Here is a 17,855-nt window from a genome sequence, read left to right as displayed (position 1 = left end):
TATGATTAAGTACATCGGCCAACTCCCGTCCTGATGCGGTTGAGAGACACAAAGATCTTCCGTTGCTCATTGAATCCTGGTAGCTCTTTAGTTGGATCCAGGACAGCGTTGCCTAAGCTCTGTGCACCCCATTGGTCTTTCCATTCTGTGGAAATACTGTACGTTTCGGGACCCTGAAACTTGCGGTTAGACCAGAATGGTCTGCGAGATGGCAGCCTCATATTAGGGAGATTGTTTAGATGTAATACTTTATTAGTTATTATCTTTTATTTTATAATAGTATTTTTTGCTACTTAGTACAAAAACTTTAATTGTACATTTTTCTCGTTGACAGCGAAGTACTGATAGTAATGATAATGCATACACATGCACGCTCTGCCACGTGACTGGGTTTGCGAAATATAATGTTCGACACTTATTCATTCAGATTAGTATTATATTTTATTATATTATATTCATTAAGTTATTTATATAAGTAATGTATCGCATATGTACACAAATTATTCGGTGTTCCATATCTTTCAGCCGAATAAAAATAAAATAGTGTAGGTACCTAAATAAAGGTATTTATCAGAATTATGCAATAAAAATAACCGGCCAAGAGCATGTCGGGCCACGCTCAGTGTAAGGTTCCGTAGTTACTCTTCCGTCACAATAAGCTAAACTGGAGCTTAAAGTATAGTAAATTGTTAACCAAGGGATGAAACGGTACCTTTCACACGAGTTAAACAAATAGGCAAATTTGCATAATCAGTACCTAATTAAAGTAAGTCTTTTACTATGAAGGGAAAACTTTTTGCGATAACTCAAAAACAGCTAAACTGATCATGTCCGCTATAGTTTTCATTTAATGTCTTTCTTAAGCTCTACTTCCACGATTTTTTTCATATTTTTTGGACCTATGGTTCAAAAGGTAGAGGGGGGGGGACACATTTTTTTTTCTTTCGGAGCGTTTATCTCCGAATACATTCACTTTATCAAAAAATTTTTCTTGAAAACCCCTATTAGTTTTGAAAGACCTTTCCAACGATACCCCACACTCTAGGGTTGAAGTGAAAAAAAAATTACACCCCCACTTTACGTGTAGGGGAGGTACCCTAAAAAAAAATTTTTATATTTTATTGTACGACTTTGTCGGCTTTATTGATTTATATATCCATGCCAAATTTCAGCTTTCTAGCACTAACGACCACGGAGCAAAGCCTCGGACAGACAGACAGACAGACAGACGGACATGGCGAAACTATAAGGGTTCCTAGTTGACTACGGAACCCTAAAAAAGGGACTATTATGTATACCATGTATTTTAATATCTCTTATAATTAGGTACCGACTGTCATGAGTATGTAAGACCGTAAAATTGATTTACTTCTAAGAAATTAATAATCAAGAGTATTTATTTCTTTTAAAAACTATTCTGTTAAAAACTCCATATCATAAAAGTCAAATTCTAGTTCCAACTAAAAGTGATTAAGTAAATGAAAAGTCGTAGCCCTATAATAAGCTTAAAAGACATAACCTTGGCACTCTAGTCCGTATTTATATTTGTATATTATTAGGAAAACCTTTTATTAATCTTGGGACTAGACCGGATCACGCCCAAGCACCCCAGCAGAGTGGCCCATCACGTGAAACCCACGCTTCAAACCCTACATGGCTAATTCTGTACATAGGTACGGATTTGATCTACATATATTATAAAGCATTAGTCACAAGTAGGTCAAAATCAGCTTCCACTGACAAAGCTCTGTATTGAGGTCGCGACACAGCAGTACATCCTATTATCGACCGACAGGAAGCCTGCTATCAACTTGTCGTTAGGTATTTCATTTAACACAATTTTTGCAATTAATTATTGCCGAAATTATTTTAACTCCCACGATTTTTATCATTGTGAGATAATATATGTCGACGAAGTAATTTTATGCTTATAGCTTTTCGCCAAAGGAAATCGGTTAACTCGTCATTCGTTAGTTTTTTAACTAAAGCTCTACCTAATATATTTTATTAATATCTAATTCTGATATCTTCCAATTAATCCTGGACACCAATTTGATACTTGGAGTCAATATTGTACCTCATTTATAAATATTCTGAAAGTAAATTATTGCAGTGAAGTACCTACGATAATAGATAACTGACGATATTAAATGAATGTGATAACATGGTATCCCGTAAAAACGAGTTATTTTATTAGTACAAATTGCTTGAAATAACAATGAAGGCATGTATCTGTTTTATTATCAACAGTGAGCGCAGTTGCTTACATTACATAAATATACCATTTTGTTGTGACGTGCAGGAGACCGCCGGTTGCTCCGGGGTGACTCTCCTTGTCAATGCACGCCACTACTCATCGACTAATGCTCTATTATCACACTGTGACGTACACAGAACATTGAACTCAAGAGGAAGTAAACGATGTTCCTGAAATTTTACAATGCACCGATATCATTCGCTGATGTGATGTGACACACCATCGGTCATTCCGCTCTTTAGTATTGTTGGTATTTAGTGGCACGGTATGTACCCACCAGATTAATTTGATAAACTAACAAAACTTGTACCTTGGCTGTCAAAAACGATTAACCTCGTCTTATCCAATCCAGATGACTTTAGGTTTTAGTGGTAGAACAGCTTACTCTGTCCCTCCTCTTAAAGTCTAGTTGTAAGAATAGTAACATTAGGTTACTAGGCTAAAAAATCCACACTTCCAAAAGAAATATAAAAAAAAATTTGGGATTCGTTCCTCATATGAAAGTCTAGTAGTAAATAGGTTATTACGATACACACATTGTTGACAATGATGAGAAAATCCATGTGCAAATAAACCATAAATTAAGAAATCCCAACCAATACCTACATTTATTTTGTTTCAGTAACAAGCCAACACGTATTACGGAACGCTAGGTGCAGGTGCAGTACACTTGCGGCATTTGCTGGTTACGCGGTGCGCCGCCGATTTTACGGCGCGAGCATTGCACTGAAAGTTATTGCTTACTTCCAGTAAAGTGAAATAGGTCAATAGTTTCAGCGCGCAGTAACAAAAGCCAGTCGGACGGGCGTCCATATTCCTGTTCTAAATTTGGCGTGAGTCGCTGACAGAAAATGATGCACTGGATATCTAAACTCAAAATCCAGCCTAACTAGCACGTTTTAGTCGTTTTACAATTGGTATTTATTTTTTTATTTTTTTTTATTTTATTCATTATTGGGAAACAAACAGCGAAAAATAATACATATGTTTAAACAAATATAGAATACACACAAGCCATAACAGTTTCCACTTATAGAATAATAACATTCTTTGCTGCTCAAACCAGACTTATACAATTTGGTTTCACTTCTATGAAATTGTAAAGTAGGTTTAGGTAAGATTATTAAACTTTAACAACAGAAAAGAAAGACATAATACCTTGCTTATACTAAATTTACATGCAGCTCATTATCTTAGAGAATACAAATCATTAGATTTAATATTTACTACTTTTTTTTATTTTTTTTATTACTGTTATTTATTTATTTATGTTCTTAATTGCAGAAACAAACTTAGGTAAGGTAGAATTAAATATATCAATATCAGAGTACTTATCATTATAGCTTTTGCATGCTCTTACGAGAAATCTGTTCTTCGCGTACACAGTTCGGTTGGAAGGTATTGAGAATAAGTTAAAGTTTAAAATCAAATAAGTGCATTGTATTGAAATATAAGATAAATACACCGCGTTTTTATGGAATTCCATTAACTTCAGGATATGGGTAAGTACGTTTAAGGAAACTAAAAGGCATAGTTAAATGTCAAAAAAATTTTTTTTTTTTTTAAATTAATTAAATTTGTATATAACGTTGTTGTTACACGGGCATTATATTTAACTCAACTGAACAATTGAAAACTGTGACATATCAACGTCATTTGGGACATCGATCGTCCGAGATAGTATAAATAAACTCGTATTAAACACTAATCAATATGCAAACAGGCCCTAAGGCAAGTGTAGTCGCTCCTAGGGGCCTTACAAAATAAAAATAAATTATTGATTATCTCTGAAATGGACTTAATTAGAATACCGGTGTTTTTGAGAAAGTTACTTAATTCAAGTTCAGGAATGCACCTTTGAAATTAACGGAAATAAAAATAAACACGGTATATAATTATAATGAGGTAAGTAATCCAGCCAGATTTTTTTTTATAAAAAGTCTAATTAATTAAATTTCATTATTTATATTTAACAGACTGTTAGAAATCCGCAGAAGTAAATATAATTTTTCAACAAGGAAAGACATTCACATATATAGCACGTGTAACAAGGTCAAGAGGGAAGTATACTACGTCTCCGTCCATAGAAAAGGAGATAATGTTTTTCCACTTCTAAACCTTTTCCATTCTCCATTTTGTATGTTATTGACACAATGAAAAACTAGGTTTATAGGCAGGATTCGGAAACCGGTATTTTTTGTATGGGAACGAAAACGGTATTTTTTCATTCTTTGTTAATTATTTCATTTCTAATTGGGCAATCTCATAATACGAAGTCGTTACCTAAAAACACAACCGAGTCCTATATTTGGAGTATAAAACAAACCGAAATATATGTTTATTTCAAAGTTTTTCCAAAAAACCGGTTCCGATCCCTGTTTATAGGTTTTCCTTTTTTTTTCAAATATTGCAAAACAATTTTTTTTTAAGCGAAACCTATTAACCTAGAATATATTATGCTCAAGCGATCGACATAATAAAACTAAGTGATTTGTTAAGATTTAGTTACTTAGTGGAAAACGTTTTCTCCCGAAATGGAATTTCATAAAAAAATACCGTTACTTCGTTAGATTAAAAAAAAAAAAATCTTCTCTCTTAAGCTATGCGTTCCTTTAAAAAGCTAATCAAAAAATTTAAGCAAGGTAATTTCCTAAAAGTTACCCTCTACAATGTCTTGCCTTCTAACTTAACGAATTTAACATGTAACATTAACATAAACGTTTCTTCCAATGTAACTCCTTTTTATTCAATCAATGAATTTAGGGATAAAAAATAAAAATAATGAATCTTGGCTATAAGACATTGCATGATTATTGATTAGTTTTAGCAATGACCTGTATTTTGACTTGCTAGATGTAATGTAGCGTATTTTGTTACTTGGTCATATAAAGAAATTTTAAACTTACTGCGTTTATGTTTTGTCCAATGGTTGACTGATAGCAAAGTTTTAGGGCATAAATTCTGCCTTATGTACTCTTTATTTCAGTGAAAAAATATTTATAGGTATCAATAAACAAACAAATAATGGGGTCGGCATATATGTATATTTACTTGAAGCCAAGAAATCGTTCATACACTGCGTTTCTCAAAGTATAGACTTGATAAGCTGCCTATATTTTTATAGGAATTTATGTTAGGAAAACTTGAATACCTACAATATTATGCGAAAAGACTTGGTACTGGGTTAGATAAAAACAAAAAACGTAAGCTTATCTATTATGGATGCGTGTCAATTCATATCTAAGCAATTATCGCAGACGCTTTAAAACTAGACCTTGAAACACAATCTACATGGTAACTTAAAAAAAAAATCAAATAGTAGGTTTAGTAAACGTGGCATGATAATATCGATATACACCGTGGGCCTATTAAAACCGACAGATTTTAAAGCTGCATTTGGAGACTAAACTGTCATACTCGTACAAGGTTTCCTGAAATCGATCTTGTTTTAGAGATCATGTCAATTTTTGTAAAAAATTTTTTTGACCAAACTTGACCAAATTGACCAAAACTCATAGGTATAACATTTTTTGCTCCTTATAACGTCAATGCATGGTTAAAATCTGTCGGGTTTAATCGTCTCACGGTCTATAAAGATAACAATAATAATGCGTCGAGTTGTCGAATAAGGTGTCGAATTGATTAGCATTATTGTTAATATTTTTAAAAGATCCAGAAGATTTGAAACAGTTAGTTGTAAAATCGTAGGACTAACCATGTCATGACGGTAACCTCACTGAAAAAAAAAACAATGTTTTGCGATAAACTTGATTACTGTTTGAGTAAAGCGAAGCTCTCTGTATTAATTTGCTAAAATTGTTGTACAGTCAGCGTCAAATACTTTGTAGCAGTCAAAGTGGCCAAATAGTTCGGAACACCATACTAAATATATGGTGTACCGAACTATTTGGCTACTTTGGTTGCTACAAAGTATTTGACGCTGACTGTACCCACACGATTGACTGGCTTAAGTAAATATAATTTCTAAGAACGTTGTATCGGTATATTACTGTACCGTCAGATCTGTTCAAGATCTTGGTATATTGGTGACGTACTCGTACTTATCAAATTTTAATTAAATCAGACGCCAAGAAGAGTTTGAAAAATATATACTTAGTTGTGATATTTTATGAAAACTCAGCAGGTAAATTAAAAGTTAAAAGCTTAAAAGCTTTTACCCTGTCCAGGGATCGGAAACCGGTATTTTTTGTATGGGAACGAAAACGGTATTTTTTCGTTCTTTGTTAATTATTTCATTCCTAATAGGGCAATCTAATAATACGAAGTCGTTATCTAAAAACACAACTGAGTCCTACATTTTGAGTATAAAATAAACCGAAATATATGGTTATTTCGATGTTTTTGCAAAAAACCGGTACCGATCCCTGACCCTGTCATCGCTTCCAATATGAAACAAGGTTAAATTACGGGTAGATTTGTAAAAAAATATATAAAAATAATAAATGAACATAATCGATAAACTCGGCGTTCGTGGAGCAACCAACGCAAGGCAATGACCGGCACCATTAACTTGCGATTGCGTTACTCTCCTGAAGGATCTACGAAGTGTGCCTGCCGATATGCACTAACTTCATTAATAGCTATGTAAACTTCCGTCTAGCGATAGCAAGCGTTATTTGACTTTGATTAATGACAGCTCAGTTTAGCTTTCCATTCAGGTAATGTTAATTGAAATAATATATTCCGAGTAATAAAACTTAAGTAATCCGGTGACATCGACATATTTCCCAAAAGCCGCATGGTCAGCACGTCTTAAAGTGTGAAATAATAGAACACCGCTGCATCATATACGATTGTAACTGTATATAGTGTATATGAAAGAATCCTATAACACGTGAAAATAAATAGAAATAAACTTGTGCACAAACTAACAACCTATTATTAACTAACCTAAAACGTCTTACCGTGGAAAAAAGGAATAAGAAAAAAAAGTGTGTGTGTCATGTCCGCCGAGTTTACTCCTTACGAACGATTATAAAATATAAGATGAAAACTCCGCAAATTGACTGCTGTTATTTGTTGACATTGAATAAATAAAGTGTTTTCATGCAGTCGCTGCTAGGGCGCAAGATGCGCAATGCACAAGATATGTTCCGCACGAAACATAACGTAACTTTTGGTTTCTCCACAAATTTTCATACCCCGGCCTTATATACCGTGTTGATTAAACTCCTTTAATTTCAAGGGTGCATTTCTGAGCTTTAATTAAGTAACTTTCTCAAAGACACCGGTATTCTAATTAACTTAATTTTGGAGATAACTCCTATGCTGTATTTCATTCACCAATTACAAAAGCTCTACTGATATGTTTGATAAAGAACTCTGAAAATTGCTAAACCCACTAAATCTAACGCCAGCGCACCCGAATGTAATTAACTCCTGTATTTCATTTATTAACAACGATGAAGCGGGTATTGGGAGCAGGTTTACGACCCGGCGCGGGCGCAGCGGGGTCACCATCGCCGGGTTCCGGCAAACAGCTCGTAAATCCCAACCGACCGCTCCATTTTTGACACAGTTACAGTATCTTTAAGAATAGACTATGACTGATTTTCTTAGGACACGACAAAGGATGTTCTGTGTTTATAAGTTTAGTACACTGGGCGCATTGATTTTGACTGGCCCCGACGTACCAAAATGCCTGTGATATCACAAATTGGCCGCATGTCCATTTACTGTTACACATGTTAACTAATTTCAACATACTATGAATACTATGACCTTATGGGTCATGCACAGATTAGATTGTAATTTGTTTGATAAAATCTTAAAACTAGTACTTAGGGTCTGGGATAGGTTTGGTCTGATATAAATTATAGCCAGAACTTAGCCTAAGTTGTATGCTTAAGTTGTAAACTGTATATGCTTAGCGGGGGCAAGAACTTTATTTTTTAAGAGTAATTTACTATATTTTTAAAAATAAGAGCCTCGGTAGGGAGTACCATTTTGCGTAGAAACTCTAGGTCCATGGGGTCCCAGCGCGCACAAGGTTTCAGCAAAAATCGCGAAGCGTCTGGTTGACGTAACTGGTGACCGAAAAGCTAGCGGCTTCCTCGCACAACGTATCAGCATTGCGATACAACGAGACAATGCCGCCAGCATCCTTGGTACAATGCCTCAACAACGGCCTATTTTAGATTTAAGCTCATTATTAATTTAGTTAAGTATTCTCTGTATATATAAATGATTTAATATCCCTTTTAAATAATACTTAGAATTCGCTAGCAATATAACTTTTCTCAAAAATAACCTTTTTTTAAGAAGTTTTAATCATGTCATACGTTCATAAAAACAAGCTTGTCTCCAGAATGTGCAAATGAGTAATAGGATATTTCGGGAACACAGCTTAGCGGTCACTTAACAAACAACAAGTATGTTATTTTACCATATTTGGCTTCTTAGCAACAATTTTTTTATGGTTGTAATTTATAGTCTCAACTCTCAACGTAGTTACGTTACTGGCCCATTGATAAGTTTCGCTTGATATCTTTTTACATACTTACCTAGTAACTGCATGCATGACGTAGTCACAGAAACCCCAACAAGCTTGTCAAGGGAGTAATATCTACTTGTTAGCTCGTTTTCTCTCAATAATATTTTTCCATTATAAATATTGTATTTGAAATTAGTTCACCTAATACATGTGAAGCTTCCTTCTTGTTTTTATGAGCATTTATAGTCCACTTAATAGCGCTTTTCGAATGCAAATGCTTAATTTGTGGTTGAAAACATTGAAATCTTACCTAATACCGCTGATTGATATCCGAAAGTTACCAAAACTGTAATATGACATACATTTATAATTGTTAATCACGCCGACTAGCGGTTCGTACCGAACTGAGACATCAATGGTGAACCTTCAACTTATACCTAACTCAATAGACCTATACTAATGCTGAGTTTCCAGACCAGAAATGTGCGAAGATGCGTAGCGGGGGAAGTGATTCTATTAGTTCTTATCACACGTCCCTCGCAACGTATTCTCACACATTCTGGTGGAAACGCAGCCTAACATCCGAACGTCACCTTCTTCACCGAGCCAAGTCACAAAAGGAAAAGCTGACAGACGTCCAGACTAACAAAACTACAAGGGTTCCTTAAAAAGGTTTTGCCGTAATCTTCAGCTCAGGCTTCTAATATTGTGCGAGGGTGTTATTGGCTCGTGGCAACGAGATGAAGTGCGAGGCGCGGGCCGCGGGGCGGGGAGGGCTCGCGGGATGTGCGAATGGCCGTTATCTTCTGGGACACAGCAATGATTGTTTATCCAGCCCGTTCCTTGAATTGCAACTAATGACTCATTCGTTCCATAACCGTCCACCATCATTAAGAGATATCAATTATTTCACGTTTTGCAATTGCATAACGCCGCTCTTTTCTACCTACTTTTTACATTTATATATAAGTACAATAATTCCGGATAACATGTTGAACTTCAGTTAATAGTTAATAAAAGACTAGTTTTTAACTGACAAGTAAGTTATTAAGACACTAGACCACAGGATATTTTTTTCACCACATCAACTGGTAAAGGCCCTCTTGATTGTTCAAAAACTAAAGAGAAAGTTGCATTTTATCTACATGTGGGGCAAAGTTATCAGTTGCAAATTTTGAGTTGTTTCCTTATGTTAGCTGGTAGAATTGACTTTTAAATAATGATTTTTAATGATATATTTTTTATTGCGTTCATTTGGATTCGATTTGGTTAGATTTTTTTTTGTTATTTCATAATTAGTATTTTCCTCGCGTTGGTGAGGTGAAAAATTTTGTGATTCACTCGGAGGTAAAATTTGTTTAACCCTCGTGCCTTGAAACCCTCGCAATGCTCAAGGTTCCAATTCTCGAACCACTCGCTACGCTCGTGGTTCAATTTCGGAATATTTCGCTTGCTCGGGTATCAATATAAGCACGAGCGGTTAAACTACAGCTTTGCCCCCTTGTAAACAAATAACTATTTTCCATCACATTCACTCGGAAAGGCTCTTTTTAGGGCTCAGTAGCCAAAATGGCACAAATTGCCCACATAAAATTTTGGTCTTGCCCCGCCATTGCAAAAAACAGATAGCAAAGTGGCATTTTATCCATAAGAGAAGCATGTTGGTTGTTAAGGTGAACTTATAAATGATGATTTTGAGTGATAAATATTTAATGAATGTATGAATGAATGAATATTGTTATTACATGTAACACATGGACACATATTTTCATTAGTAGAACTTACAAACTAAGGGGTTAGTAGGTACAACAAACACTAATTTAAAATAAAACAACACTGATGGGGGAATGCAATCCCTCACAGTGCGACAAGTAGGGACAGTCGACCCTATCCGCTATCATTCGTAGGATGCTGTTGGGACTGCCACGCACCCGGCGCACCAGGGATGCTGCGCGTGAACGCAAAAAACCACCAAAACACCACCAACCAAAAATACCATTAATTTCGATTCGATTTGTAATGTTTTACAGATAGTATTTTCCTCGCGTTGATGTGGTGAAATTAGTGAAAAATGTTACGCTCGGTAGCAAAATTTGTTCCAAAATTGAATCATGCTAATATCGCTTTAGTGGTAATATGCTCTTTACTCTTGAGCAGGGGTCTCCATACTTTTTTACCTGAGGGCCATATTGCACCTCAGAAACTTTTGCGCGGGCCACCATCGGTTTTTGCGCCGCGTTAGGAACAGTTCCACTCTCAATGAATGCTGAACCCTTGGAGCCTGGGATCCGTTTCCGTAAGCCACCATTTTGAAAATTGTACTTTAACTTTTTTGACAAAAAAATCTAATTTATATTATGTTTTGTTTTTTCCCCGCAAGTGTGTTGAAAAACGTTGTATGAAACGCGTGTGCATTGGTCATTACCCACATCGGCTTTCTTATTGCGCACTCGCTTACAGCTCGCGCGCACAATATCGCCTCGTGTGCAAAAACCAACTTAGCACACTTGTATCATAATAGTACATTACGATACAAGTGCGAAAAATAGGAAATTCGAAACGCGTGGCGATAAATTGAAACACGGCCGAAGGGAGTGTTTTAAATAGACACGAGTTGCGAATTGCCTATTCGCACATGAATCGTACAACGTTTTACAATGGCCCTTAAATGTTCGACACAGTAACGTAATATGCAAATTTTCGCACTAGTGCTATAAAGTAGCACCATATGTACTGTAATGTAATATTACGATACAAGTGCGAAAAAATGGGAACTATTTAACGAGTGTCGATAAATTAAAACAATCGCACATGTATCGTACCTACGTTTTAAAGTACATATGACCGTTTAAATTTTCGACATAGTTACATAATGTGCTAATATACGCACTAGTGCTGAAAAATAGCACCATATGTACTGTAATAGTACATTTCGATGCTAGTGCGGAAAGTATAAGAAGAATGACATTTCCGTCACGTGTATCGAACGACGTTTTTTAATACAGTTGCGAAAAAATAAGAAAAACAACAAGTACTTTTTTTATGCATGTTCTATAAGACAGAAACAATTGTAAACATAAAATATGATACTATTATTACCTAAGTATCGTTATTTACGATTATTTGTGTATCGTATATTTAAATTGTATGAAAACAATATCGAATGTTGCCTTTGGAAACTTAAAACATTCTTGCAGTAAGAAAAAACGCCTCTGCTTTGACAGGCGTTTCAGCAGCTATTCCGTTCCATTCAGACAACTTATTAAGAACGGTTTTTCAATATTCAATATTAAAAAATAAACGTGTTATAATGATGAAGAGGTAAGTAATAATATATGAAATATGCTTATATTAATTATTTTTACATTAACAGTAGGTTTTTATGTTGATTACGACTTTTAAAGGAAACTAACATTAACACTCATCAACAAGTAGTCATGAATTGGAACAAGTGGAAAAGTAAAAAGCACTAGTTCGCGAAATCCAACTTTCCGCACGCTAAACAGCTACGTAAAGTAGCACTTTTTGAGCAACTGTATTAAAAAAAATAAACGTGTTATAATGATAAAGAGGTAAGTAATAGAATATGAAATATGCTTATATTTATTATTTTTACATTAACAGTAGGTTTTTATGTTGATTACGATTTTTTAATGGAAACTAACATTAACACTCATCAATAAGTAGTCATGAATTGGAACAAGTGGAAAAGTAAAAAGCATTAGTACGCGAAATCCAACTTTCCGCACGCTAAACAGCTACGTAAAGTAGCACTTTTTGAGCAACTGTATTAAAAAAATAAGTTTTATTTAATGACAACGACCTGGTCGAGAAATGACCGAAACTATGTCACTCTGTATTTACATTTACCAATCAAAAGTGCATAAAACCATGTAAGTACTAAGAAGCGTATTGCGTCATGCAAATTTAAACGCAAGTGTTTGATGACAAACGCAAATTGATATTGTTATAACGCTTTAATAGGTTGTGATGTCTTAAATGTCATTCTACATATTGGCGATGATCTGATGATAGGTACCTATTATTTGTAAGTGAACATGGATCGGAATTTACATCTAAGGTGCGTGCGCCATTTAAATTACCGCAAGATGAGCTCATAATAAATTCTAAAAGTATACGATAAAACAATCACACACGATCCCGAAGATCTTCACTTTTATTCATGGTAATTTGAGAGGATAGAAATGATAAATGAAACTCGCGCAAATTCTATAAAAAGGCTATTTTACAGCTAGTCTGAAATTACAACATATATATGCCGCTGTTTACAAGGGTTTATGTACAATTAACATAATTTTTAAGTAAAAAAAAACCGACTTCAATGAGGGAGACCGGTGAAAAAACGATTATTGTTGATTTTAGATTTCATACAATGAAATTAACAGAGATGTGACTTATTTGAAATACTTGTATTTAAAATGCAAAATACCTATTTTGTATTTTGTATTTAAATACCTTTTAAAGAAAACTATTTTGTATTTTATTTCAAATAGTTTTTGGGACCTATTTTCTATTTTCAAAATACAAAATACTTTTTATTAGGTAAAGTAAGTAGGAGTTACAATCTCTTCTGACGTTACAATCCTTGCAACTCTCTCATTCTTTTATGGCAACCGGTCTGGCCTAGTGGGTAGTGACCCTGCCTATGAAGCCGATGGTCCCGGGTTCAAATCCTGTTAAGGGCATTTATTTGTGTGATGAACACAGATATTTGTTCCTGAGTCATGGGTGTTTTCTATGTTTTTTTTTTTTAGTTTATTTATTCACTATGAATTTTTTGAAACAGCGTTTAACACAATAAGCCACTATTGAAAACCTCTTGGATTTATGTAATAGTTGGCGAGATCGCGCGGACCGATCCGCGTTTGCTTAATACTATTATTACATACTTAGTTATGTTTTCCTGTCGAAGCTGTTATTGTATCTATCGTTTAAATATCGACCTTATGTAAATGTATTTAATTATTTATAAATATTTATATATATCATTGTCTAGTACCCACAACACAATCGTTAATGAGCTTATTACTGTGGTACTTAGTCAATTTGTGTAATTTGTTCGAGGGGGGTGGGGTTAGGGTCGGCAACGCGCATGTAACTCCTCTGGAGTTGCAGGTGTACATAGGCTACGGAGACTGCTTACCATCAGGCAGGCCGTATGCTTGTTTGCCACCGACATAGTATTATGTCCTATAATATTTATTTATTATTTTTACATGGAACTGGTGAATCTGTTTAGTAACGCCGTAAATAACCACAAGCGTAGCGAGAGATTAAAAATGTGGAATCTTAAGCGTTGCAAGGGTTTCAAGGCACGAGAGGTAAACAAACTTTTCTGACCTGGTGAAACACAAACGAGACGTTTTCACCAACCAACGAGAGGTATATAGCTGTAAAACATTACAAATCTAAATTATAATAATAATAATTCAGCCTATATACGTCCCACTGCTGGGCACAGGCCTCCTCTCATGCGCGAGAGGGCTCTAAATTAATGCTTTTAATAATTGACCATTAAAAACCATCACTTAAAAGTCCATTCAACCGGTAAACATGAGGAGACAGAAAATTTGGACTGATATACACACCATTTTTAAAGAATAAAGAAAGCCTTTCGAACTTGTAAATTCCGAGCAATACTAACTTTTTAATTCAGACTAGGTATTCACTATTTAAGAGTACCTTTTATCGCAAAGTATTTGTATTTTAAAAAAGCATTTTGAAAATACCTATTTTGTATTTAGTATTTTAAATACAAATTTGAAAACTATTTTGTATTTTGCATTTGAAATAGTATATCAAGGAAGTATTTGTATTTTGTATTTAAATACTTTTTATAAACTATTTTTCACATCTCTGGAAATTAAAAAGACAGCGTCCTACGCCTAATTATGTAGAAAAGGAAGTAACATGTTTTTTTTTTGCCACTGCACCCACCTTGACACATATACTACGTCGGTGGCAAACAAGCATACGGCCCGCCTGATGGTAAGCAGTATCCGTGGCCTATGTACGCCTGCAACTCCAGAGGATTTCAGATTTGCCCTATGGTTGACTGGTAAGATACCCGCAATAGGGTATTCGACTCTATTTAAGATAAATTATTTCACACCATGCATGAAATAAAGCACCACATAATTAAAAAAAAACTAAATAGGATAGAAATATAAAAATGTGCCTTGAAAATCTAACTGCTTGGCAAAGAGAACAAATTGCCAAACGTGAACTATGCATCATTGAAGAGATCCGTTCTGTTCATCATCAGCAGTTCCACTTCATCAAATGTCACTTCTACAAATGTAAATACTTTATTTGTTACAGAAAATACAAAAATCACTATATGTATGCCTTTCACATTTGAAGAGTTCCCTCGATTCCTCATGGATCCCATCGTCAGAACTAAGTTTTGATAAAAACGGGACCACTCAAAAAAATAATTTTCAAAAAAAATCGGTTCAGAAATTACGGAGTTATGGAGTAACAAACATTTAAAAAAAAAACATACAACCGAATTGATAACCTCCTCTTTTGAAATCTTGAAGTCGGTTAAAAATAATGATACTCGCTAAGATCGCACACGATCGTGTAATAGTTAACTTGTAGAATGTGGAGTAGTTTAAGTCTGCTCGCAGATCCTATCCTAGATTGTCCCACACCGCAATGAAAATTTCAACTGTGTTACAGCTATCACGATTCATGAGATACAGCCTGGTTATAGACAGATAGACAGACGGACAGTGGAGTTTTAGTAATAGGGTCCCGTTTTTACCCTTTGGGTATCTGTACCCTAAAAACGGTTACAGTTAATATTCAAATTGTTTTCTAACGCAAAGCTAACTATGAATACAACGATGATTTAATAACTCATTATAGTATTTTATGCAACAGTTGTATAAGAAGGGTCAAAAAAGGCGAGTGGCGTGAGTTACAATGTGAGCCGGAGCCGAAGGCGTAGGCGAACATTGTAAAGGAATACGCCACGAGAATTTTTTGACCTACTTATACAACGTTGCATACAATATTTTTCCTACGAGTCAACAAAAATAAATCTTAATTTAGGTAAAAAAATTACAGCAAAAGTATATAGCCAAGACGCGCGAGCATACCTTGTTACGCGCCCGGCCCGCCTCGGGCCGCGGCCGGCCGGTCGGCGACACCTCCTCGTAACTCATGAGGCCCTGGTACTTGCTACTTGCTAAATTAATTTTTTGGAAAGTTTTTTCTCAATTTTGGCCACCGTAGCCTACGGAGACTAACAAGCAACGCTAAGCGGTCTTCGTAGTCTATGGGTGTTGCTATATTACGGGTGTCACATGCGTGTTTCTGACTTATGAAGTAATTATTTTTACTATGCAACCAAATGAATATTTTGTAAGTTGGCATCAATGCACTTAGTTTAAAACTGTATTCGTTTTGGTTTTGTTAGGTTGGTAGCCATTAATCGCAGTAACATTATAGCTTATAAAAGCACAAGAGCTTTTATGAGGAATAGACAATATAGACTTTTCTTGAAATCTTTTATGTATGTTCTTATATTCGTGTTAATGAATGCATAAATGACAGATAACAGTAGAGGAGTAGGAAAATTACATTTTGTTGTTGTTCTCTTAAGGCCCCATAGGTTCGTGTTCTTCTCTCGCTCTCACTGATCGTAAGCGTGAGGGAAATGGATGTGCGAGCTTGGGACCGCGGATATCATGTGAATTTTCATTTGGTTTAAGTTTTAAAATAAAAAAAATAAAAAAATCTCTGAGTTCTCTCAAAACTAAAAATGCGCATTTTTAGAAGCAATTTTCATATTTTTAGCTTTTGTGCATAAATTGTTACATATGTTTAAAGTGCAGTTCAATCGTATGCTCATGATTTATTCTTTCGAGCGAAAGTCATAAAAACAGGATTCGAATTGCTGAAGTTCCTAGAGAAAATCCTCAAGGTTGCTAATTTTTGGCAACCGTATTGTTACCTAAAATTGCGCTCACTGAACCTACATCACCTTAAAATGTGTGTTGTTATCTTTATGTATCTATAAATAAATAAGGCGGGCCGTATATGGCTTCGATACCTAATATATGTGTAGGGTCAGTCTTTTAAAGATCGAAATATTGTACTACGGTTACTAGGAGACGACAACTGTCTTAAATACCGACCAGGCTTAACAGGCTGGTAAATTCAAATGATTTATTCATGTTAAAATGACAAAACTAGCTTATTCATGACATCATTCAGTGTCCTTGCTGTAAAATCCATCACAAGCCAACGCATTTAGAATGGTAAAGCAATTGAACTCAAAACCAAGCTAACTAAATTACGTAAGTAATTACGTAGCAACTTTAAATGATATAAGACGCTTTAATTGACTAAAGCCAAACCTCACGCCAAACAATTGTTGGAACTAATTTAAAATGTTACACTTTTATCTTGTTTCATCTGATTGGAAATATTAAACTATTTGTACTTTTTTGTTTACTTTTCAGGCAGTATGCAATCAGACAGCTTGCCCTATCGACTGCTCCGGGATCAAAGGGGAACTAGGAGACCCGGGCCCGCCGGGCCCTCCGGGATCCCAGGGAAACTACGGTGAGGACGGCCCCGAGGGCCGCCAAGGGCCCCCTGGAGAAATTGGCGACAGAGGAGAACCCGGAGATATAGGAGACAAAGGAGAGCGGGTTCGTATTAACACTTTGACATCGACACAATTATAAATTAAAATAAAATTGTCACCTACGAATACCTCAGCTACGAGTAACTTCAATTTTTTTAAACGAAAGTAGTTTTTCAAATAAGGTGTTATAATATTAGGTAATTTATTTTGTGACTAGGGTACATCACAGCTCACTGATTCTACCACAGCAAGAACCAATATTATATTATTGTTTATTTTTATTTCAGGGTTCAGATGGACCATACGGACGAATGGGGTTCCCTGGAAATGATGTAAGTAAATTGTTAGATTGGTTAGAGCCTACTTACCGAAATGATGAATAAAGAAGCAATCTATAACCGGATTTCTGCCAAGGCACACAAAGCTCGGGCCTAGGGGCCCCGACCATCTAGCAATGGTTTTGAGATGGAGTAGGAGGGCCCTAAATTCTAAGTGCCATACCAAGTGCCTAGGGGCCCTAG

General features: G+C 35.3%; 1 protein-coding gene across 1 annotated transcript in view; it reads left to right on the top strand.

Annotated features, from left to right (window-relative positions):
* LOC133518225 (collagen alpha-2(IV) chain-like) overlaps nt 1-17,855 on the top strand; it is a 60,468-nt gene that overhangs the window by 18,517 nt on the left and 24,096 nt on the right. Inside the window, exons 2-3 of the mRNA XM_061851857.1 lie at nt 17,207-17,398; nt 17,622-17,666. Of these exons, the coding sequence (XP_061707841.1) occupies nt 17,207-17,398; nt 17,622-17,666 (237 nt within the window). The remainder of the gene's footprint in view (nt 1-17,206; nt 17,399-17,621; nt 17,667-17,855) is intronic.

Source organism: Cydia pomonella, chromosome 5 (genome assembly GCF_033807575.1).
Source record: "Cydia pomonella isolate Wapato2018A chromosome 5, ilCydPomo1, whole genome shotgun sequence".
NCBI lineage: Eukaryota > Metazoa > Arthropoda > Insecta > Lepidoptera > Tortricidae > Cydia > Cydia pomonella.
This window is presented reverse-complemented; position numbering and strand designations above follow the sequence as displayed.